Here is an 18,564-nt window from a genome sequence, read left to right as displayed (position 1 = left end):
CAAATTTCTGAACAACCTAAAATTAGATTACATCAGGTTTATTTCATGAGATACTTCAAAAACAACATAGATTTCATGTAGATATTCATGGGACAAAAAATGTAGCTTGTACCCTGCTTTGAAAAGTGCCAGGTACTAATCAGTTGGGATCTGTAAACTAAATTTTGTGTCGCGAGGTAAACTTGACTTTTAACACGGAAGTACTCCATACGAATCGAGACAAAGATATTGCTTATCTGATCGAAAATATGCTATCCTAGAGATGTGTTTAGTAAAAGTAAGTTATTTGTTAAACTAAGAAAAATGTTTTTTGTTAAAGCCCATCATCAGCACAAGAAAACAAGACTGACATCATAAATTCGTCATTTTATTTATTGGATTCGTACTCGAGGTATTTCGTACAGTAATTTGTGTCAAGTTGAAAAAATAAGGAAGTGGTCAGAAATATTTATTCTAGTCCAATTGCTTTGTACTGTATAACTGTTATATATAACCAAATATTTTGCTATTTAAACTTTATACTAAAGTACATGCCGAATACTGTCCCATGGCCATTAATTTGGCATTTGGAAAAAAATAGTGAAGTCTTATCAGCTACAGATTATCAAAAAATATTACATACTGTAAGTGTAACACACCTAACAGCTTAAGCAGTTAAGCACTGATGGAATTTGGAGGTTACGTACCATGGAGGTTACGTACCACTGCATAAATGTACCATTTTTGGAGGTTATGTACCACTATAGAAATATATAATAAAGTGATAATAATACTAGGGATAAGGTGTGAAACTATATCACCTTTATTGTTCAAATTCGCGCATTAATTGAATTTGGAATGAGATTAAATATGTATGAATATATAAGAATAAACAACAAACCGCAATTAAAGATAATAACAAGTTTTATTTACAACACAAAACTGAAAATAATTAATAACAATAATATAATTACACGCACTAAACTGAAATGAACAGTACAATGAAACAAAGCACAGCTAATATATATAAAAAAAACATTTTTTTTTTTCATTTATAGTATTATTGTTTTATTTATACGCATTTAACTCAAATTAACTGAAATAAACAAAATAATCAACAGCAATAATAATATTTCATATGCATGTTAATAAACCGGACAAAATTACTTACCAGCTTGAATAAAAAAAAAAACTAAACAAGGGTTACATATTTTATCATTTATACATTACATTTAGTTTCATTTACACGTTAACTGAACTGTGCATAAAATGAAAATAACAATAATTATGTTACACGCTCTGAAATGAAACAACAATACACAATTAACAAGTATTTTTAAAAATATGTGCCAGCCGTTGCTCGACTTCCATCATGTCAGCTTCAGCACTCGTAGTGGCGTGTAACATTGCTGGAACTTAAAGGTGGTCTACTTCAGCACTCGTAGTGCCGTGTAACATTGCTGGAAGTTAAAGGTGGTCTACTTCTTATTGCGAGTTGTCAGCAACCTGAAATTAAATATTAATAAGTTTTCTTATTAAGAAAGAAATTATGCATGCATGCTTTCTGTAAAAGTTGATCGCCACAAAATTTCATTTTAAAAAATCAGTATTACGTACTAACCGGAGACTTGCAATTATAAATCAGTGTATTCACTCATATGTCAATAGTTTGCAATTTGTTTGTGATTTGTTAGATTACTCATTTCTGAATGTGTGATAATCATACATAGATAAAGGTAAAACGTTTGCATTTAAATTAATTGAAGGTAGTGAAAACGGACAATGGACCTCCGTTTCAAAGTCGAGCATTCAGAGAATTTGCTAATAATTCGGGATTTAAACATAAACGAATCACTCCATTGCACCCACAGGCAAATGGAATAGTTGAGAGATTTATGGCACCACTGCAAAAAGCAATTAAAACAGCGATAGCGCCGAGACAAGATTATAAAAGAGCGTTAAGTAGATATCTTATGAATTTTCGGAACACACCACAAACAACTACACAAACAGCTCCTATTGAATTAATGTTTAATCGTAAATTAAAGACAAAATTACCAAAGATGACATTTGATAACAAAGACACAGATATTCGAGACAGGGACAGTTTATCAAAAGCGAAAAACAAAATATACGCTGATAATAAACGTAGAGCTCAGCGAAATAATTTGAAACTGGGAGATCGTGTGCTATTAAAACGGGAACAACGGAATAAGTTTGAAACACCGTTTTACCCTACCCCTGGGATAATCATCGCTATGAAAGGATCTATGCTTACAATCAAACATAAAGGAAAAGAAATCACACGGGACGTTTCCAAATTTAGATATGTTCATGGAGATAAAGAGCCAGTGCAGACGAAACCTGCAGACAATACATCTTTACCTAGAAATAGGCCGCAGAGGAAACGCCCAACGCCGAGACGTTATGAAGATTAATTAAGAAAAAAAAAGAAAACGGTTTAATCTATGATACCATTTCTCGTTACAGCTATAAGGGTTAATGACTCAAATGTGTGGGCCATAATAATGATAATCAGTTACCGTTACTTAATTAAATGGAAATGATTCCTCGTGTGTATAAATTACACCCATTATAACAATTGTGATAAAATAAAAATATTTTCAAGTCCCCGTCAAAAATGAATGATATAAAACTGAATTAAGACACATCTAGTAGCAAAAGAATAACTTTTGATTTTTCACGAAAATGAAAACGATGAACGGTATGTTAGACAATGACAATTTATAATCAACATAGCTCAACATTAGATACTGTCGATAGGCATAGAATATCATATAAAATTATAAAGTGTTGCTGTTATCATTGAAACGTTCGGGCTGGCCATTTGCAAGTAAAAAAAGATCTAAATCAATTATAACATCATGTGATCATGGTAACATAAAGTGTAATATGAAACTTAGAGTAAATAATAGACAAAAAATAATGTTATAAGTAATAAGTCAATATTTCTCTATCATAGCAGTAATAGAATTTCTACTGGCAACCTCACAGGATATTGTATACCATATTTTACCCATTTTATATAAATTATATATATGGTACGTATCCTCCAAAATATATAAGTGGTACGTAACCTCCAAAAATGGTACGTAACCTCCTGGTACGTATCCTCCGTGGTACGTAACCTCCAGTAATCGCACTGATAAGTAAATAAAAAAATTACATATTTTATGTTGGAGCATGGATTATTTATTTAAAATATAAAATACGTTATTTCTACTCAACCAAGACTTTAGTGAGCTGTTTTGTGATTGGTTGTTTATTTTTAGATTATTGGCTAAAAAAAAAAAGAAGAGATTATTGACTCGCCAAATTTTGGGCAACTAGTCATTCGAGCTTTTGTTGTCTAGCTGTCAATTAAAAAAAAACTTGTGTTTTTTTTAAGAAGACTACAAAATATAATGAAAAATACAACTTTCTACTAAGAGGTTGATATAATTAAAATCATGATGATAGTTTTTGAATGAAACTTCTTCTTATTATTATCACTAAGTTGAGTTAACCCTGGTGTTTATTCCTTGCTAATACACAATGATTATTGTAGGCCACCCAGCCACAAGATTTTAGGGAGGAGAAGGAGCATGGTTGCTGCATATATCTAAGCCAAATATTTAACTTTCATTAGTGTAGTAGTTGCTTTAGGTGCCATATTAGTTTGGAATGTGTCAATTGCACTTGTGACTTATAGTTCAAGACTTTGGTAGGTTGGTGTTGGGTTTTTTTGTGTGGAAAAGTCCAAATTTCAAACCCAAAGTCCCCGGTGCTCTGTGCTGATACATAAGTGAGTGGGTTAATTTTTACAGGTGCATAATTTTAAGATGCCTTTATTAGGCTGTAGGGATTTATGTCTTCTGTCTTTTCATAAATTTTATCAGAGATGTTATGTTACAATTTCAAGTTTTGTTTGTAATTTTTCAGCTATGGTAATCTGTGTTGATAGAACATGGAAGCGTGACAATACAAGTGCAGAAGAGTCTGATATATTGAGAGATATGAGATTTACAAGATGACAGCAGTGATAGAAGGTGATGAATATGTTGCCATCAAGTCTGTGCACGCTGTCCCAAGTTCGGGCAATGGCGCAGATCCGTTCCTGCCCATTATCAAAGGCGAGATGGTCACCGTAGTATCCCATGTAGACAATCACCGCCTGTTAGTTGAAAATAGATACAATATACAAGGTCTAGTCTACCGCCATCATGTACATCCAGCGGACATATATGCTCGGGAAGATTTCTTCTTGTACGACTTTACGTCAAAAATGGCCGAGCGGATTCTATCGGGCAGGGAATTTGGGACGTTCCTACTTCGTTATAATTCAAGAGATTCAGAAAAGATTGTCCTCAGTGCCAAGTTTGACAGTATTGTACATTACAGTTTTACAAAGAAAGGCGGGGGAATAGAGTATAATGATAAGACATACCTATCTATACCAAGTTTCATTAACAAATGTAGTAATAAGAAAATGCATGGACTTGCTGGGAAGCTAGGGAAATGGTTGAAACAATCAGATTTGAATTTGCCAAATATTACCACAGGGAATGTAGTTACTCTTCAGTCAATACAGATGAGAATAGTGGGTATGTTTATTTATTATTATATATATGATTTTTTTGTGAGCCAAGGACTATGAGGTAACCGTTATTGTAACATACACAATAATTTTCAGGTTATATTTGAATGTCTCTGACAAGTACTTGAGCTTTGTTTTTGCGAAGTGTTTTTCCCATTGTGGACTTTGAAAGTTTTACAAAGCGTTTATTTTACTGTCAAGAACTGAAAATAGTCACCGACCAAAACCAATAATGCCAGCAGGGAATTTCACTTAATTATTCCCTTTTTGTAAACTTAGAATATTCCTTAATGGTTCCATGGGAAAAGTCAAGTGTGCAGTCTGTACTGTTTAACCTTATCACGCCCTTCAATTTAATCTTATTAAGACAGCTTGTTTCCTTATAAATATGTATATAATGAATGTATGGAAAGCACACTGTGTCATTGTCAGGTACTAACTATGGATGGTTGTTATATTTTCAGCGGGTACGGTAGCTGTCGCTATAGAGGATTTCCCATCATTCAATGTGTTGTGCCTACAGGTTGTTAGGAAGAAATTGTACACAGTATTACGTGCATGCAGGAACCCAGACTGGTTTATAGCTAGGGACGAAAATGATAATGAAGGGTTTGCAGATTTATGTATTTCAACTATTTGTCGTTCTTAATGAAAGGGTATTAAAGTTATATCAAATGAAATAATATATAAATAAATATTGACTGTAAATTTATACTGTTTTCATAATCTATTGGTAGATTAAAGAAAGAGTTATAGCATAGAAAGTCATTATTTAACAGTTACACTTATGAATATTGTACTTAAACAGAGTAAAATGTTCTGGAACAAAATTTTACTCTGCTATTTTAATAAGGGTTTCACTTTTCAGCAATGACTTTGTACAGGGGTCATTGGCTTTTAAACTAGAAAATTACTTCACGGATAAAGTATATATGATTAAATGTTTCAGGTACGTACCTGGGTATGTGTTGGACTGTTATATACCTCAATGGTTTCACGGTTGTCTAGAGAGAGAAGAGACAGAGAGATTATTAAACAAGACATGTCGTGATGGAACATTCCTAGTGAGGGAGCGACTCACAAAACTCGGAACATATGCCTTGTCAGTATGGTGCCCTGATCAAGTTGTACATGTTCCTTTAGGTAATACCGTGTGTTTGTGTTGTGTGTTTTATGGAAAGTTTGAGCCCTAAAAGTTTGATGATAAGCATGTCTCTTGCCTAGCTTATACAGTGGCAGCTAACATTGTATTCATCAGAGAAAGCATAGCATAAACTATATAATTTATTATGTGATTAACATAAACTATATGATATTTCATGTGATTAACATATAAACTATAGGATATATCACATGATTGACATATATACTACATGATATATTGATTATGTGATTGACATATACTATATAATATGATATATCATGTGATTGACATATACTATATAATATGATATATCATGTGATTGACATATACTATATAATATGATATATCATGTGATTGACATATACTATATAATATGATATATCATGTGATTGACATATATTATATAATATATCATGTTATTGATGTGCAACACCTGAAGTTTTCTTGAGAAGTATTTGTTGATTTGACCAAAAATGCTGGTAAGCTGAAAAATTCTGCAAATAGTACAGTGTACATGTAAGTGCTATTGTTTGTTGTGGCAGCAAAAAATATTTCTTTGTATTTGAGGAAAGGTTTTGTATATGACAAATCATTAGGACATGACTTTGAGTTTTGCTAGGCATTTGTTGTAATAGTATAATGCCATTACGATTACTGAAAATATAAGCTACTTGCTGTATTAATATAAGTTTTCACCCCTTGAATCAAGGCAAACTGTTGCTTGGGATGTCTTAAAACGTGGCATCACATATCACAGGGTATGGCCACTTTGAAAATCAGTATTATTCATTGACATTCTCAGGATAGCATTTAGCCACTGATATTGGAATATTATTGAGTCAGAATTGATGAAACAGGCCGATATTGCAGTCTGTATCCATAAAACCAGTTCAATTTGTTTTTATAACCATTACGTCAGGCAAACAAAGATAGTTTACAATAACTGATAACGCATAAAGCTTTTATTGATGTTATGTTAAGTGGGTGTACGTATCCATAACTTTTAAACAATACCAGATTCTACATGTACTCAGTTTGTGATGTGATTATGATATTTGATACAGAATAAAAGCTGTACATGTTATAATGGCAGTAGATCCATCGGTGTGGCAAAAAATGTTTTTGCTTCTTTTGGTATTTGTCTGGAATGTCCCAAGACTATAAGAATTGCAGTTGTTATTTTTTATGAATTAATCAGGTTGAGGGCAGCATTTTAAATTAAATTGACAGTACACAGTTTTAAAATGCAGTACACTTGGAGTGTACATGCACCCATGGAAAATAAAAACCAAAGATAGTGTCAAAACATTTACACTTACAGGATTTTCACATAATTTCATGTGCATTTATTATTGTCCAGAAAATGTAAGACTTTCAAAAAAACAACAACAACTGTTTTCCCCTATAGATTCACATTTAAATATGAATTATATTGATTTGTGAAATTTTTTTCATTAAATCATAAGTGCATCTTTGAACACTCTCTGCTATATATGTAATACTTATAAATGATATATTATGAAAATAAAGCTTAAATTGAATAAAATGGAAATAATGTGGAATATTTTGTTTAAGATCTTATTTATAAATTGTAGTTACCTCCCTTGAATCATGTCTTTTATTTAAAGAAGATAAAAAATTAAACATATTTGTTTATACTTTTAGTGTTTGAACATGGTCAGTTCACAACTGGTGCAGACCCCCAATTGCCAAAATTTAGTTGTTTGTTGGACTTAGTCGATCACTACAAACAAGAGACGCGATTTTGGACGGCCAAGGATGAATGTGTGCGAATTTTGTTCCCGTTATCTCGGCAAGAGACCTCGCTGCCAGAAGAGATACAGAAAATGGATCTGGAATCTATTGAAATGTACTTCAAGGCTCTGAAAGAGGGCAAAGAACATGTTCGAGACATTAGGTACGGTACTTTATAAATCTTAGTATGGAATTGTTGAATGTATATGACATTCATGGAAGTTATTTTCTAAAGTTCAAGTCTTGAGCTGTGATGAGTTAGTTCAAAACAATATATATCTAATGCATTTAATCTGACATTGATAAGATTTAATTTTTAGCATCAAAACAATATATATTTAATGCATTTAATCTAAAAACATTGGTAAGATTTTTATCATCACTTTTTGAAGAAAAAAAATGGAGCTTTTTTCATGAGTCTAGTGTTAAAATATAAAACTCCCTCAGGCTATAAATTATGTATCAATGGACAGTTCTGAATTAAATTTGCATCTTTCATACATATTCAGCATGGTAAGGGGTAAGAATACTAGTTTGCATGCAGAATTCTTGAGAAATTACCAACAAAAACTATTTTTAACTTCAGGTTAATGGTAATAGGTCACCATGGTGCGGGCAAAACTACGTTGACTGAGAGACTGATGGGTAAACCGTTCACACAGGTGGGCAGTACCAACGGTATTGAGATACATGTACGACAGTGTCAGTTCAATGTAAAAACCGGAGCTTGGACCAAACAGAGAGTTGGCTCCGCCTTCTTTGATGATGATGAGGCTCATAAAATGAGGTAATTTACTACTCATGTCTTTTTTCTCCTTTCAACTTGTTTTTAGCTCACCTGTCACAAAGTGACAGGGTGAGCTTTTGTGATCGCTTTTCGTCCGGCGTCCGTCCGTCCGTCGTCCGTCCGTCGTCCGTCCGTCGTCCGTCCGTAAACTTTTACTTTAAATGACATCTCCTCATAAACCACTGAGCCAATTTCATCCAAACTTCACAGGAATGTTCCTTTGGTGGTCACCTTTAAAAATTGTTCAAAGAATTTAATTCCATGCAAAACTCTGGTTGCCATGGCAACCGAAAGAAAAAACTTTAAATATCTTCTTTTAAAAAAACCATAAGAGCTAGAGCTTAGATATTTGGGCATGAAACATCTTCTAGTGAGTGTCTACCAAGTTTTGTTCAAATAAAAGCCCTGGGGTCAAAATTGGCCCCGCCCGGGGGGTCATTGATTTTCCCTATATGCATATAGTAAAAACTTAAAAAATCTTCTTTTAAAGAACCCAAAGAGCTAGAGCTAAGATATTTAGCATGAAACATGTTCTAATGGGTGTCTACCAAGTTTGTTCAAATAAAAGCCCTGGGGTGAAAATTGGCCCGCCCCGGGGGTCATTGATTTTCCCTATATGCATATAGTAAAAACTTAAAAATCTTCTTTTAAAGAACTCAAAGAGCTAGAGCTTAGATATTTGGCATGAAACATCTTCTAGTGAGTGTCTACCAAGTTTGTTCAAATAAAAGCCCTGGGGTCAAAATTGGCCCCGCCCCGGGGGGTCATTGATTTTCCCTATATGCATATAGTAAAACTTAAAAAAATCTTCTTTTAAAGAACCCAAAGAGCTAAAGCTAAGATATTTAGCATGAAACATGTTCTAAATGGGTGTCTACCAAGTTTGTTCAAAATAAAAGCCCTAGGGTGAAAATTGGCCCCGCCCCGGGGGTCATTGATTTTCCCTATATGCATATAGTAAAAACTTAAAAATCTTCTTTTAAAGAACTCAAAGAGCTAGAGCTTAGATATTTGGCATGAAACATCTTCTAGTGTGTGTCTACCAAGTTTGTTCAAATAAAAGCCCTGGGGTCAAAATTGGCCCCGCCCCTGGGGGTCATTGATTTTCCCTATATGCATATAGTAAAAAACTTAAAAATCTTCTTTTAAAGAACCCAAAGAGCTAGAGCTAAGATATTTAGCATGAAACATGTTCTAATGGGTGTCTACCAAGTTTGTTCAAATAAAAGCCCTGGGGTGAAAATTGGCCCCCGCCCCGGGGGGTCATTGATTTTCCCTATATGCATATAGTAAAAACTTAAAAAATCTTCTTTTAAAAACTCAAAGAGCTATGGCCAAGATATTGAGCATCAAACATGTTCTAATAGGTGTCTACCAAGTTTGTTCAAATACAAGCCCAGGGGTCAAAATTGGCCCCGCCCCGGGGTCATTGATTTTCTTTATATGTGTTTAGCAAAAACTTTAAATCTTCTTTGAAAAAACCCAAATAGCTAGAGTTGAAATAAAATAAAAGCCCTGGGGTCAAAAACTTGCCCGGCCCAGGGGTGTCATTGTTTTTAACTATATGTGTTATAGTAAAACTTTAAAAAAATCTTCTTTTAAAAAGCCCAATGAGCTAGAGCTTAAATGTTTAGCATGAAACATCTTCTTATGGGTGTCTACCAAGTTTGTGCAAATAAAAGCCCTTGGGTTAAATTGGCTCTGCAACGTTGGGGGGGGGGGGGGTTGGGGGGCCTATATACAGGTGAGCGACCTCAGGGCCATCATGGCCCTCTTGTCTTCATTTTTACAGTGGATTGGTCATAAACTACTTCAGTGTTAAAGTGGATTGGGTGTCTACAAGGGGCATTTTTTTTATCAGTATTTCAGATATTGATGAAAACAAAAGTATCATTTGGATATTCCTTTAAAATATTTCTTGAAAAAAAAAAAAAAACAATGATGGCAGAGGTTTTGGTCATTTATATGATGGATAATATTATTTTGTTATAAAACATTTAAGCCGCGTCACGACAAAACCAACATAGTGCGACCAGCATGGATCCAGACCAGCCTGCGCATCCGTGCAGTCTGATCAGGATCCATGCTGTTCGCTTACCAACTCTATTACAAGAGGAGAAACTGACAGCGAACAGCATGGATCCTGACCAGACTGCGCGATTGCGCAGGCTGGTCTGGAGCCATGCTGGACGCAAACCCATTATGTTGGTTTTGTCGTGACGCTGCTCAATTTATAATCTGCTCTATACAGATACATGTAATTGATATTGGATCATCAGTCATGTATCTAACATGTACCAACTGCAGCCATGTAATATCACTCATGGTTTGTTGTCACAAATGATACTAAATACTACCAACATAATTACATGTATATATGATTTTGCAAACATTCCTTTATGAACCAATTCACTTTTAAGCAGCATGCCTCCAGATTCATGCAAATTTTCATGAAAAATTTTAAAATGGTATTTTAAAGTAATATATCGTGAAATAAACAAAGAAAGTAATTAAGACATTGCAAATGACACTTACAGTTCATGAAAATTATCAAAAAGAGGTCAAAATATGCAAAAATAGCCCTTACTGCATTAGTCATGCTTTAGAAATATAGTGATAAATACTGCAAAATAAGTCACCAATCACTTTTACATGTTATAAAGTTTTACTTGAATCTTATACTTTTCTTAAAATCTTAGTACATTTTTCTCAACTATGATTTTCTTGGTATATTTTGACTCATCTGGAGGCATGTAGCTTTAATTTCTTGTTATATTTATGAACATTTCAATATTCGTGCATGATATACAAGGAAGAAGGAAATTCTAAAAGTGCTTAATGTACATGACTGAGAATTGAATTATCTCAAGTGTCTAGAAGTCATAGACTTTAATCAGTTGACCTCAGAGGCTTGTTTAATAACGGAGCTCTATATTGAGAATTAACAAAAAAGTTTTGTTAAAGAATTCAGTTTGTTTGAAAAATAATTTTTTGCTGGGTTAGTATTAACTGTAGCAAATGTTGGAGTAACTTTAGCCAACTTTGAAAGTTGTTATGTTTTACCAAATATTAAAGGCCAGTTATGCCCCAGAAATGCTGTTATTTTTATTTCTCAAAAACTTTTTATTTTTTGGTGTTCTGTTATAGTTTTCATAAAATCATTCATTGGTTAAATACATGAACCATCTTTTGCTTCTGTGGTCTTTGGGCAATAAAGTTACAGTGATCTACTATTTTTTATGGAAGTGAAAATTCAACTTAATTGTTTACGTTTTGCTACTTTTCTGATAAATATTTCATATTCAGGGCTACTTTGTTCAGGTGATAAACATCTAACATGCTCTAAAACATTATTTAAGCATTACAAAAACAATGTTTGCTCTTTCTAAAGAAGGAAACATTTTTGGATTTTGAGGCATTTTATGCCTTTAAAGAATTAGTTTTAGGTCAAGCAGCTATGCATTCTAAGAAATAGTACATGACATTGCTATGGCCTCCTCCTTTTACATTCAGCTACTTATTAATGGTTTTTCAAGATAACCATGTGACCAATTTAAGTACTTAATTTAATTTAATATGCAAACAGACATTTCTTTACTGATTAAGTTCACTTTATTTCATGTACTTTGTCAATATTTGAATCACAGAATCTGGGCAAAAGGTAACACACATACCTGAATATTCTTGATATCCTATTGTTGTCTATTTATAGAATGCTTGCATCATGTCTATATATAACCTTGGAAACAGGTGAAATATTATATACAGAAAGTTTAAAGACCAGATATAATTATGAATGTATTGAAAAGGAAAAGTGTAAGATGTTTACTAAATTATTTTTCTCTGTGTGAAACACCTACCTGCTTCCTGTTTTACTGACTTTGAGAGATGTCTAGTGCTTACTTCTTGATACTTAATATAGGTTAGAGTGCATATTGGGTGTTCTTCGTAAATAAGAAAGCTAAAAAGGAGCGGAGCTTGCGAAGCGACTGTAGCTTTCTTATTTACGAAAAAACCCCAATATGCCTCTAACCGGTTTATGACCCCGCCATTTTCTTTAAAAATAATATAAAACGCCCAGTTTATATAAAATCTGTTCTATTAAGATTTGTTACCTGAAAATTTGAAAAATCCTCGTTGGTGATTGGCTTAAAAAAATTGGCGAGCACTAATTTGGAATACAAGTTATTGTACACAAGTTCAATAGATATAAGAGATCTATTTTATGGTAATCTCTATGATTTATGTTTTAATTTCTTTGCATTTTATTGTCATAAATGAAAGAAAGGCTGACTTCGCCTTTATGATATGTTGCCTTCTTTTTAGCTCACCTGTCACAAAGTGATAGGGTGAGCATTTGTGATCGCTTTTCGTCCGGCGTCCGTCCGTAAACTTTTACTTTAAATGACATCTCCTCATAAACCGCTGAGCCAATTTCATCCAAACTTCACAGGAATGTTCCTTTGGTGGTCACCTTTAAAAATTGTTCAAAGAATTTAATTCCATGCAGAACTCTGGTTGCCATGGCAACCGATAGAAAAAACTTGAAATATCTTCTTTTAAAAAACCCAAAGAGGTAGAGCTTAGATATTTGGCATAAAACATCTTCTAGTGAGTGTCTATCAAGTTTGTTCAAATAAAAGCCATGGGGTCAAAATTGGCCCCGCCCCTTGGGTCATTGATTTTCCCTATATGCATATAGTAAAAACTTAAAAAATCTTCTTTTAAAGAACCCAAAGAGCTAGAGCTAAGATATTTAGCATGAACAATGTTCTAATGAGTGTCTATCAAGTTTGTTCAAATAAAAGCCCTGGGGTCAAAATTGGCCCCGCCCCAGGGGGTCATTGATTTTCCCTATATGCATATAGTAAAAACTTATAAAATCTTCTTTTAAAGAACCCAAAGAGCTAGAGCTAAGATATTTAGCATGAACCATGTTCTAATGGGTGTCTACCAAGTTTGTTCAAATAAAAGCCCTAGGGTCAAAATTGGCCCCGCCCAGGGGGTCATTGATTTTCTCTATATGCATATAGTAAAAACTTATAAAATCTTCTTTTAAAGAACCAAAGAGCTAGAGCTAAGATATTTAGCATGAAACATCTTCTAATAGGTGTCTATCAAGTTTGTTCAAATAAAAGCCCTGGGGTCAAAATTGGCCCCGCCCATGGGGTCATTGATTTTCCCTATATGCATATAGTAAAAATTTATAAAATCTTCTTTTAAAGAACCCAAAGAGCTAGAGCTAAGATATTTAGCATGAACATGTTCTAATGGGGTGTCTACCAAATTTGTTCAAATAAGAGCCCTGGGGGTCAAAATTTGGCCTGCCCGGGGGTCATTGATTTTCCATATATGTGTAAAGCAAAAACTTTAAATTAAAAATTCTTTGAAAAAAACAAATAACTAGAGTTTAGATACTAAGCATGAAAACATCTTCTAGTGAGTGTCTACAAAGTTTTTTCAAATAAAAGCCCTTGGGTCAAAATTTGCCTGCCCCGGGGGTCATTGATTTTTATTTATGTGTATAGCAAAAATCTATCTTTGAAAAAAACCCAAATACATAGAGTTAAGATATTTAGCATGAAACATCTTCCAGTTAGTGTCTTCAAAGTTTGTTCAAATAAAGCCCTAGGGTCAAAATTGGCCCTGCCCTGGGGGACATTGATTTTCCTTATATGTGTATAGCAAAAACTTAAAAATCTTCTTTAAAAAAAAAACAGAATAGCTAGAGTTTAGATATCAAGCATGAAACATCTTCTAGTGAGTGTCTCCAAAGTTTGTTCAAATAAAAGCCCTGGGTCAAAACTGGCCCCGCCCTAGGGGTGTCATTGCTTTTAACTATATGTGTATAGTTAAAACTTAAAAAATCTTTTTTTTTAAAAACTCAACGAGCTAGTCCTTAGATGTTTAGCGTGAAATATCTTCTAATGGGTGTCTACCTAGTTTGTTCAAATAAAAGCCCTGGGGTTTAAACTGGCCCCGCCCTGGGGGCCTATATACAGGTGAGGGACTTCAGGGCCATCATGGCCCTCTTGTTAAATTTGTCTTTTGTTGTCTTATCTCTGATATGCAGGCTTCATAACCTCTGATCCCCTTTCAAAATTCCATTTTATTTAGTTTTGCCCATTGTTTTCTTGTTTGGGGCACATGCATTCTTTTACTTTAGGACCATATGCCTTTTTCAGGTATGACACAAGCATATCCAATTGAAGGTTCCATGATGACCGCCATAGGAACACACATGTTTCTTAATTCGAAATTATAGCAAGTTTAATGTTTAATAATACTTAAGCCGGTGCTAGGGGGATTGGATGGTAACTTGCTTTTTCCAGTACCGTCCATGAATATGCTCAGTCAAATTGAGCCTGCAACATTTTCAATTTTGCCATTTTGGTCTTTCTTTAGGACTTCTATATTTCTCTCTATTCTAATTTATCTCTCTTTTTGCTTAAACTTTCCTCGCATTGGGTATCTGGGTGTATGTGGTTGCACAGTCACTTTCTTTATATGTCCTCGATGCATGATTCAGGTTCTTTTTCATAAATTGAAAACATTTTTATGCATTTTAATTTATAATTCAGCAGTAAACTTTAAAGGGACTTCACTGAGGATTTTTGACATGACGGGACTGGAAATTTTTTTTTGAGACTTGTGTATCATTTGATGTTGGTCTTAATTAATAACTTGTGTCTTCGAAACGGTATGCACCTATTCATTTTTTTCAGTTCGGTTAAATAAAAAATATATTGTCCAGTTTACTAACCGTGTTTACTTTTAAAAAGCAACAAAACACCCCCTCACCCCTCCTGCTCCCAATAAAGAAGAGAAAATAAAAAAATAAATATTAGATAAATAGATAAATAAATATATAACGTTAAAAAATATGTGAAATAATAAACAAACAAAAAACAACGTAAGATAACATTTGAAACAAACAGAAAAAAATATACACTACATCAAAACCTCCAAAGCAAAATAAAAACAACATCATGAATTTAAACCAAACAATAACATTTAACAGACCCTCTTGTCTTGTATGGCATGATTTACATAATAAGTTTGAGCAAAAGCATGTTTCAGTTTTAAATGTGATAGTCCTCTTTCTAATAATTATTAATACACCAACCTATGATCTGATGAAGTCTGTTATATTTGAATAGATGTTTTGATTGTCATTTCAATATTGGTGTTATTGTTAAATGAAGATGTCAGTTTTTTCTTAAGTTTTTGATTTTGAATGATTTTACTGATGAATGGTACAGATTTTGCCCTCGAAAACCTTATAGATTGAAAAAATGTTTTTTTTTCTTATTTAAGCTATAGTTTAGGATGTTTGTTACATTTATTTTAATAGAAGGCCTTTAACTATTGGTCATAGTTTTCTTTTCTTTAGTTCTTTTCTTAAGTTCATCTATGTAGTACAAATTATATAAATTATACAATATTCACAGGTCTTACATTCTCTTCAGGTTGTTGCGTCTGCTAGAATCACCCGGTTCTGACGAAGAAAGCTCTTCGGTTATAGAAGATTTCCGACGAATGGGTTCTCCAATTGATCCCCTAATGCACAGGAATAGCTCCGCAGATATAGGTCATCACAAGGGAAGTAAATCTGACCTGTCCAAAACTAGTTCACCAGATCTCTCTTCGGGAAGAAAGAATGGTATTCTCGCCTTAGGTAGTCAAAGCTCCCTGGCATCGTTAAAGAATCTTGATTCACCATCGTCTAAAGATGTTACATTTTCTCTTGAAGAATCTCCGACTACTAACGGAGAAACAAAATATGACTGTATGAAAACATCTATAAATGCTACAGATTTAAATTTGACTTTTCGGGGTTACAAGTTTTCAAAAGGGCACTTTAAAACCCTTTTTGAGCTTTACGTTTGGAAGAAAAAACCCCAAACGTCAAAACAATAAAAATGAACGGTTTCCAAAAATTTTTTTCCTGGGGGATTTTGCAGGTAAAATAATTTTTTTGCCACGCACGGGTATTTTTTAGCCCAAGGGAAATTTTATTTCTAGCCTAGATTTTTTCAAAGGGATTTTGATCTTTTGCCCCAAGGATAAAGAATTTCCGATTAAATTTAAACCCATTTAAAAGGGTCAACGGGGTAAAGATACGGGGGAATTCTGGCTTAGATCGATCCATCTTTTGGGGGATGTCCCGGGACGGGCCGCCAAAATTCTCGTGGGAACTCACAGGAAGGGAAATTACTGTGTTTCCGTTAAAAGAAAAAAAGGCCCAAAAAGTACTTTAAGTTTCCCCCGAAATTTTGGTCAAACTCACCATTTTCCAACCCATAAAAGCCGGGAGCAGTTTGCAATAAAAATAAACCCCTGTCTGACGAGGGTTTGGGGACAACAAAAAAAATCATAGTTGATTTTTGCCAAAAAGCGACAAAAACCCCGGGAAAACCAAAAAAATACAGCAAAAATCTCCTTTAAAAAAGGTTTTCTAAAAATTCAGATTTCCAGCCCAAAATACAAAAAAAAATTCCCAAGCTTTTCATGTTTTAAAAACCCCCAGCATACTGGTATTTCTTTAAAATTGATAAATTTAAAACCTTTTTGTTTTTTTCCATATGATAACCATAAAGAAGTTTTTATAAATGCTCCTGCATTTATAGATCATTTAACTTTTTTTATACCCACAGCGAGTTTTGCTTGCCCAAGGTCAAGTTCACACTGTAAGGTCAAATGTTAGGTTTATGTGTTTGCTGTATAAATGTTAAAGGTCAAGGTCCACCTTGAATATCTAGTGTCAGGACAGTGGCTGGACTGTAAATTCTATAATCCTTGAAGGACTATTTTTAAATTTAACTGAAATGAAATTGTTCAAATAGTTTTGAAAATGCAGATATGTCATTCTATATTTACAGATCTTTGAGCAAGATGAGAAGCAGTACAAAGATTATTTCTATAGATGATGTTCTAAGAGGCAATGACCAAAATGAAGTCAAGATAACCGATATAGAAGAGATTCTACTCTTTCTCAGGTATTGTTATCAATATATTTTTAAATATCAAGATAAATATAGAAAAATGTAATATATTAAAGAAATACATCACCATTATCCTTCTGAAGGTCTAAAACAAACTTGTTCAGCTTCCATTTTAAGCTTGACATTAGGAAGAATAGGGAGAGCTATTGTAATCACCCAGGCGTTGCCTTCACACTTTGGTTAAGATTTTGCATGCAAGTTGCTACATGTATCTCCAAAACTACTGAAGGGAATGGTTACTGTCTAAGGCATATTCTAGACATAAATTTTGACAGAATTTATCATGACCCTTTTTGAATTCTACTTTATCCAAGCTGTTGTTTAACTATCAAGCACTGAAAATAGCCAAGCATGCTGTCCTACAAACAAATACCAATTTCTGGGATATCAAGATTAGAAGTTAACAGTATAGATCTTGATCACACTGCACAGATGATCACGCTGAAGGTGTCTTTAGATTGAGCAAAATTGAAGCTGTAAATGTTTGATGAAGTGGTTATTACGTCTCCTATCATATTTCAGGTACCAGCATGCAGTCGGTCATCTAATATACTCAGAAGATGATGAACTGTCAGGCAGTATCGTCCTTGATCCCCAGTGGATCATCGATGCCTTTAAATCACTCATTACTGCAGAAAGATTTGTCAAACTCCATTCATCGCTTCGTCCGTTGTGGACTCAATTGCAGGAAAAGGCGATGTTGAAAGACGAGCTGATCGACGGCATTTGGCAAGTTGTGAAAGATGGAGCTTTTATGAAAGACAGGGATATACTATTGACATACATGGAGAAATTGGACATCATTGCCAGACCAAAAATAGTGCCAGAGGACGGAAGTGTGGTAAAATATAGATTTTTTTCTTTTGTGCCGAGTTTTCTAAAACCAAAAAGGGGGGAAAAAAGAAATTTTCCCTCCCGACTCAAGTGAAAAAACGTAAAAAATTTCCCATTTTTATGCTTTTTTTTTTAACAAAGGGCTTTCTTCCCCCATTTTTTTTCCAAAGAATCAGGAGCAGGGTCTGCCCGAGAATAATTTTTCGGGCCCAGGTAAGGAAGGCGAAATTTAAATACTGGATTTTGGGAATATTCAAGCGGGATTTTTGCCATTGTTTTTCTTTTAGACTCGGGGATAATGCCCATAAAAAGCAGGGTTCTAAACATGGTGAACGAAAAAAGTGAAGTCTTTTTATTATAGATTAAAGAAATTTGTACATTCCCCTTGATGGAACTATTGCCGTTCCCCAACAGAAAAACACCTTTCTCATTTTGGGTATTGAATGTGAAAGCGGGAATCTGA

General features: G+C 33.9%; 2 protein-coding genes across 2 annotated transcripts in view; both read left to right on the top strand.

Annotated features, from left to right (window-relative positions):
- The window catches only part of LOC132743280 (uncharacterized), a 16,320-nt gene extending 13,903 nt beyond the window's left edge, over nucleotides 1-2,417 (top strand). Inside the window, exon 2 of the mRNA XM_060731813.1 lies at nucleotides 1,746-2,417. Within this exon, the coding sequence (XP_060587796.1) occupies nucleotides 1,746-2,417 (672 nt within the window). The remainder of the gene's footprint in view (nucleotides 1-1,745) is intronic.
- On the top strand, nucleotides 169-18,564 carry LOC132743279 (uncharacterized). Its single transcript, XM_060731812.1, has 10 exons — nucleotides 169-277; nucleotides 3,922-4,583; nucleotides 5,041-5,185; nucleotides 5,526-5,719; nucleotides 7,386-7,638; nucleotides 8,062-8,262; nucleotides 15,732-16,106; nucleotides 17,145-17,261; nucleotides 17,790-18,108; nucleotides 18,463-18,564. Exons 2-10 carry the CDS (start codon nucleotides 4,010-4,012, stop codon nucleotides 18,562-18,564), a joined length of 2,280 nt encoding a protein of 759 aa, XP_060587795.1. The 5' UTR covers nucleotides 169-277; nucleotides 3,922-4,009.

This window comes from Ruditapes philippinarum, unplaced genomic scaffold (genome assembly GCF_026571515.1).
Source record: "Ruditapes philippinarum isolate M1 unplaced genomic scaffold, ASM2657151v2 ctg331_1_1_1_1, whole genome shotgun sequence".
NCBI lineage: Eukaryota > Metazoa > Mollusca > Bivalvia > Venerida > Veneridae > Ruditapes > Ruditapes philippinarum.
Note: the sequence above shows the minus strand (reverse complement) of the source record. Positions and strands in the feature narration are given on the sequence as shown.

Coding starts and splice junctions, on each gene's coding strand:
- LOC132743279 (XM_060731812.1), top strand. CDS start 4,010: ATGACAGCAGTGATAGAAGGTGATGAATATGTTGCCATCAAGTCTGTG. Junction 5,186..5,525: donor GACGAAAATGATAATGAAGG/GTTTGCAGATTT, acceptor TAAATGTTTCAG/GTACGTACCTGGGTATGTGT. Junction 18,109..18,462: donor TGCCAGAGGACGGAAGTGTG/GTAAAATATAGA, acceptor TTTTTATTATAG/ATTAAAGAAATTTGTACATT.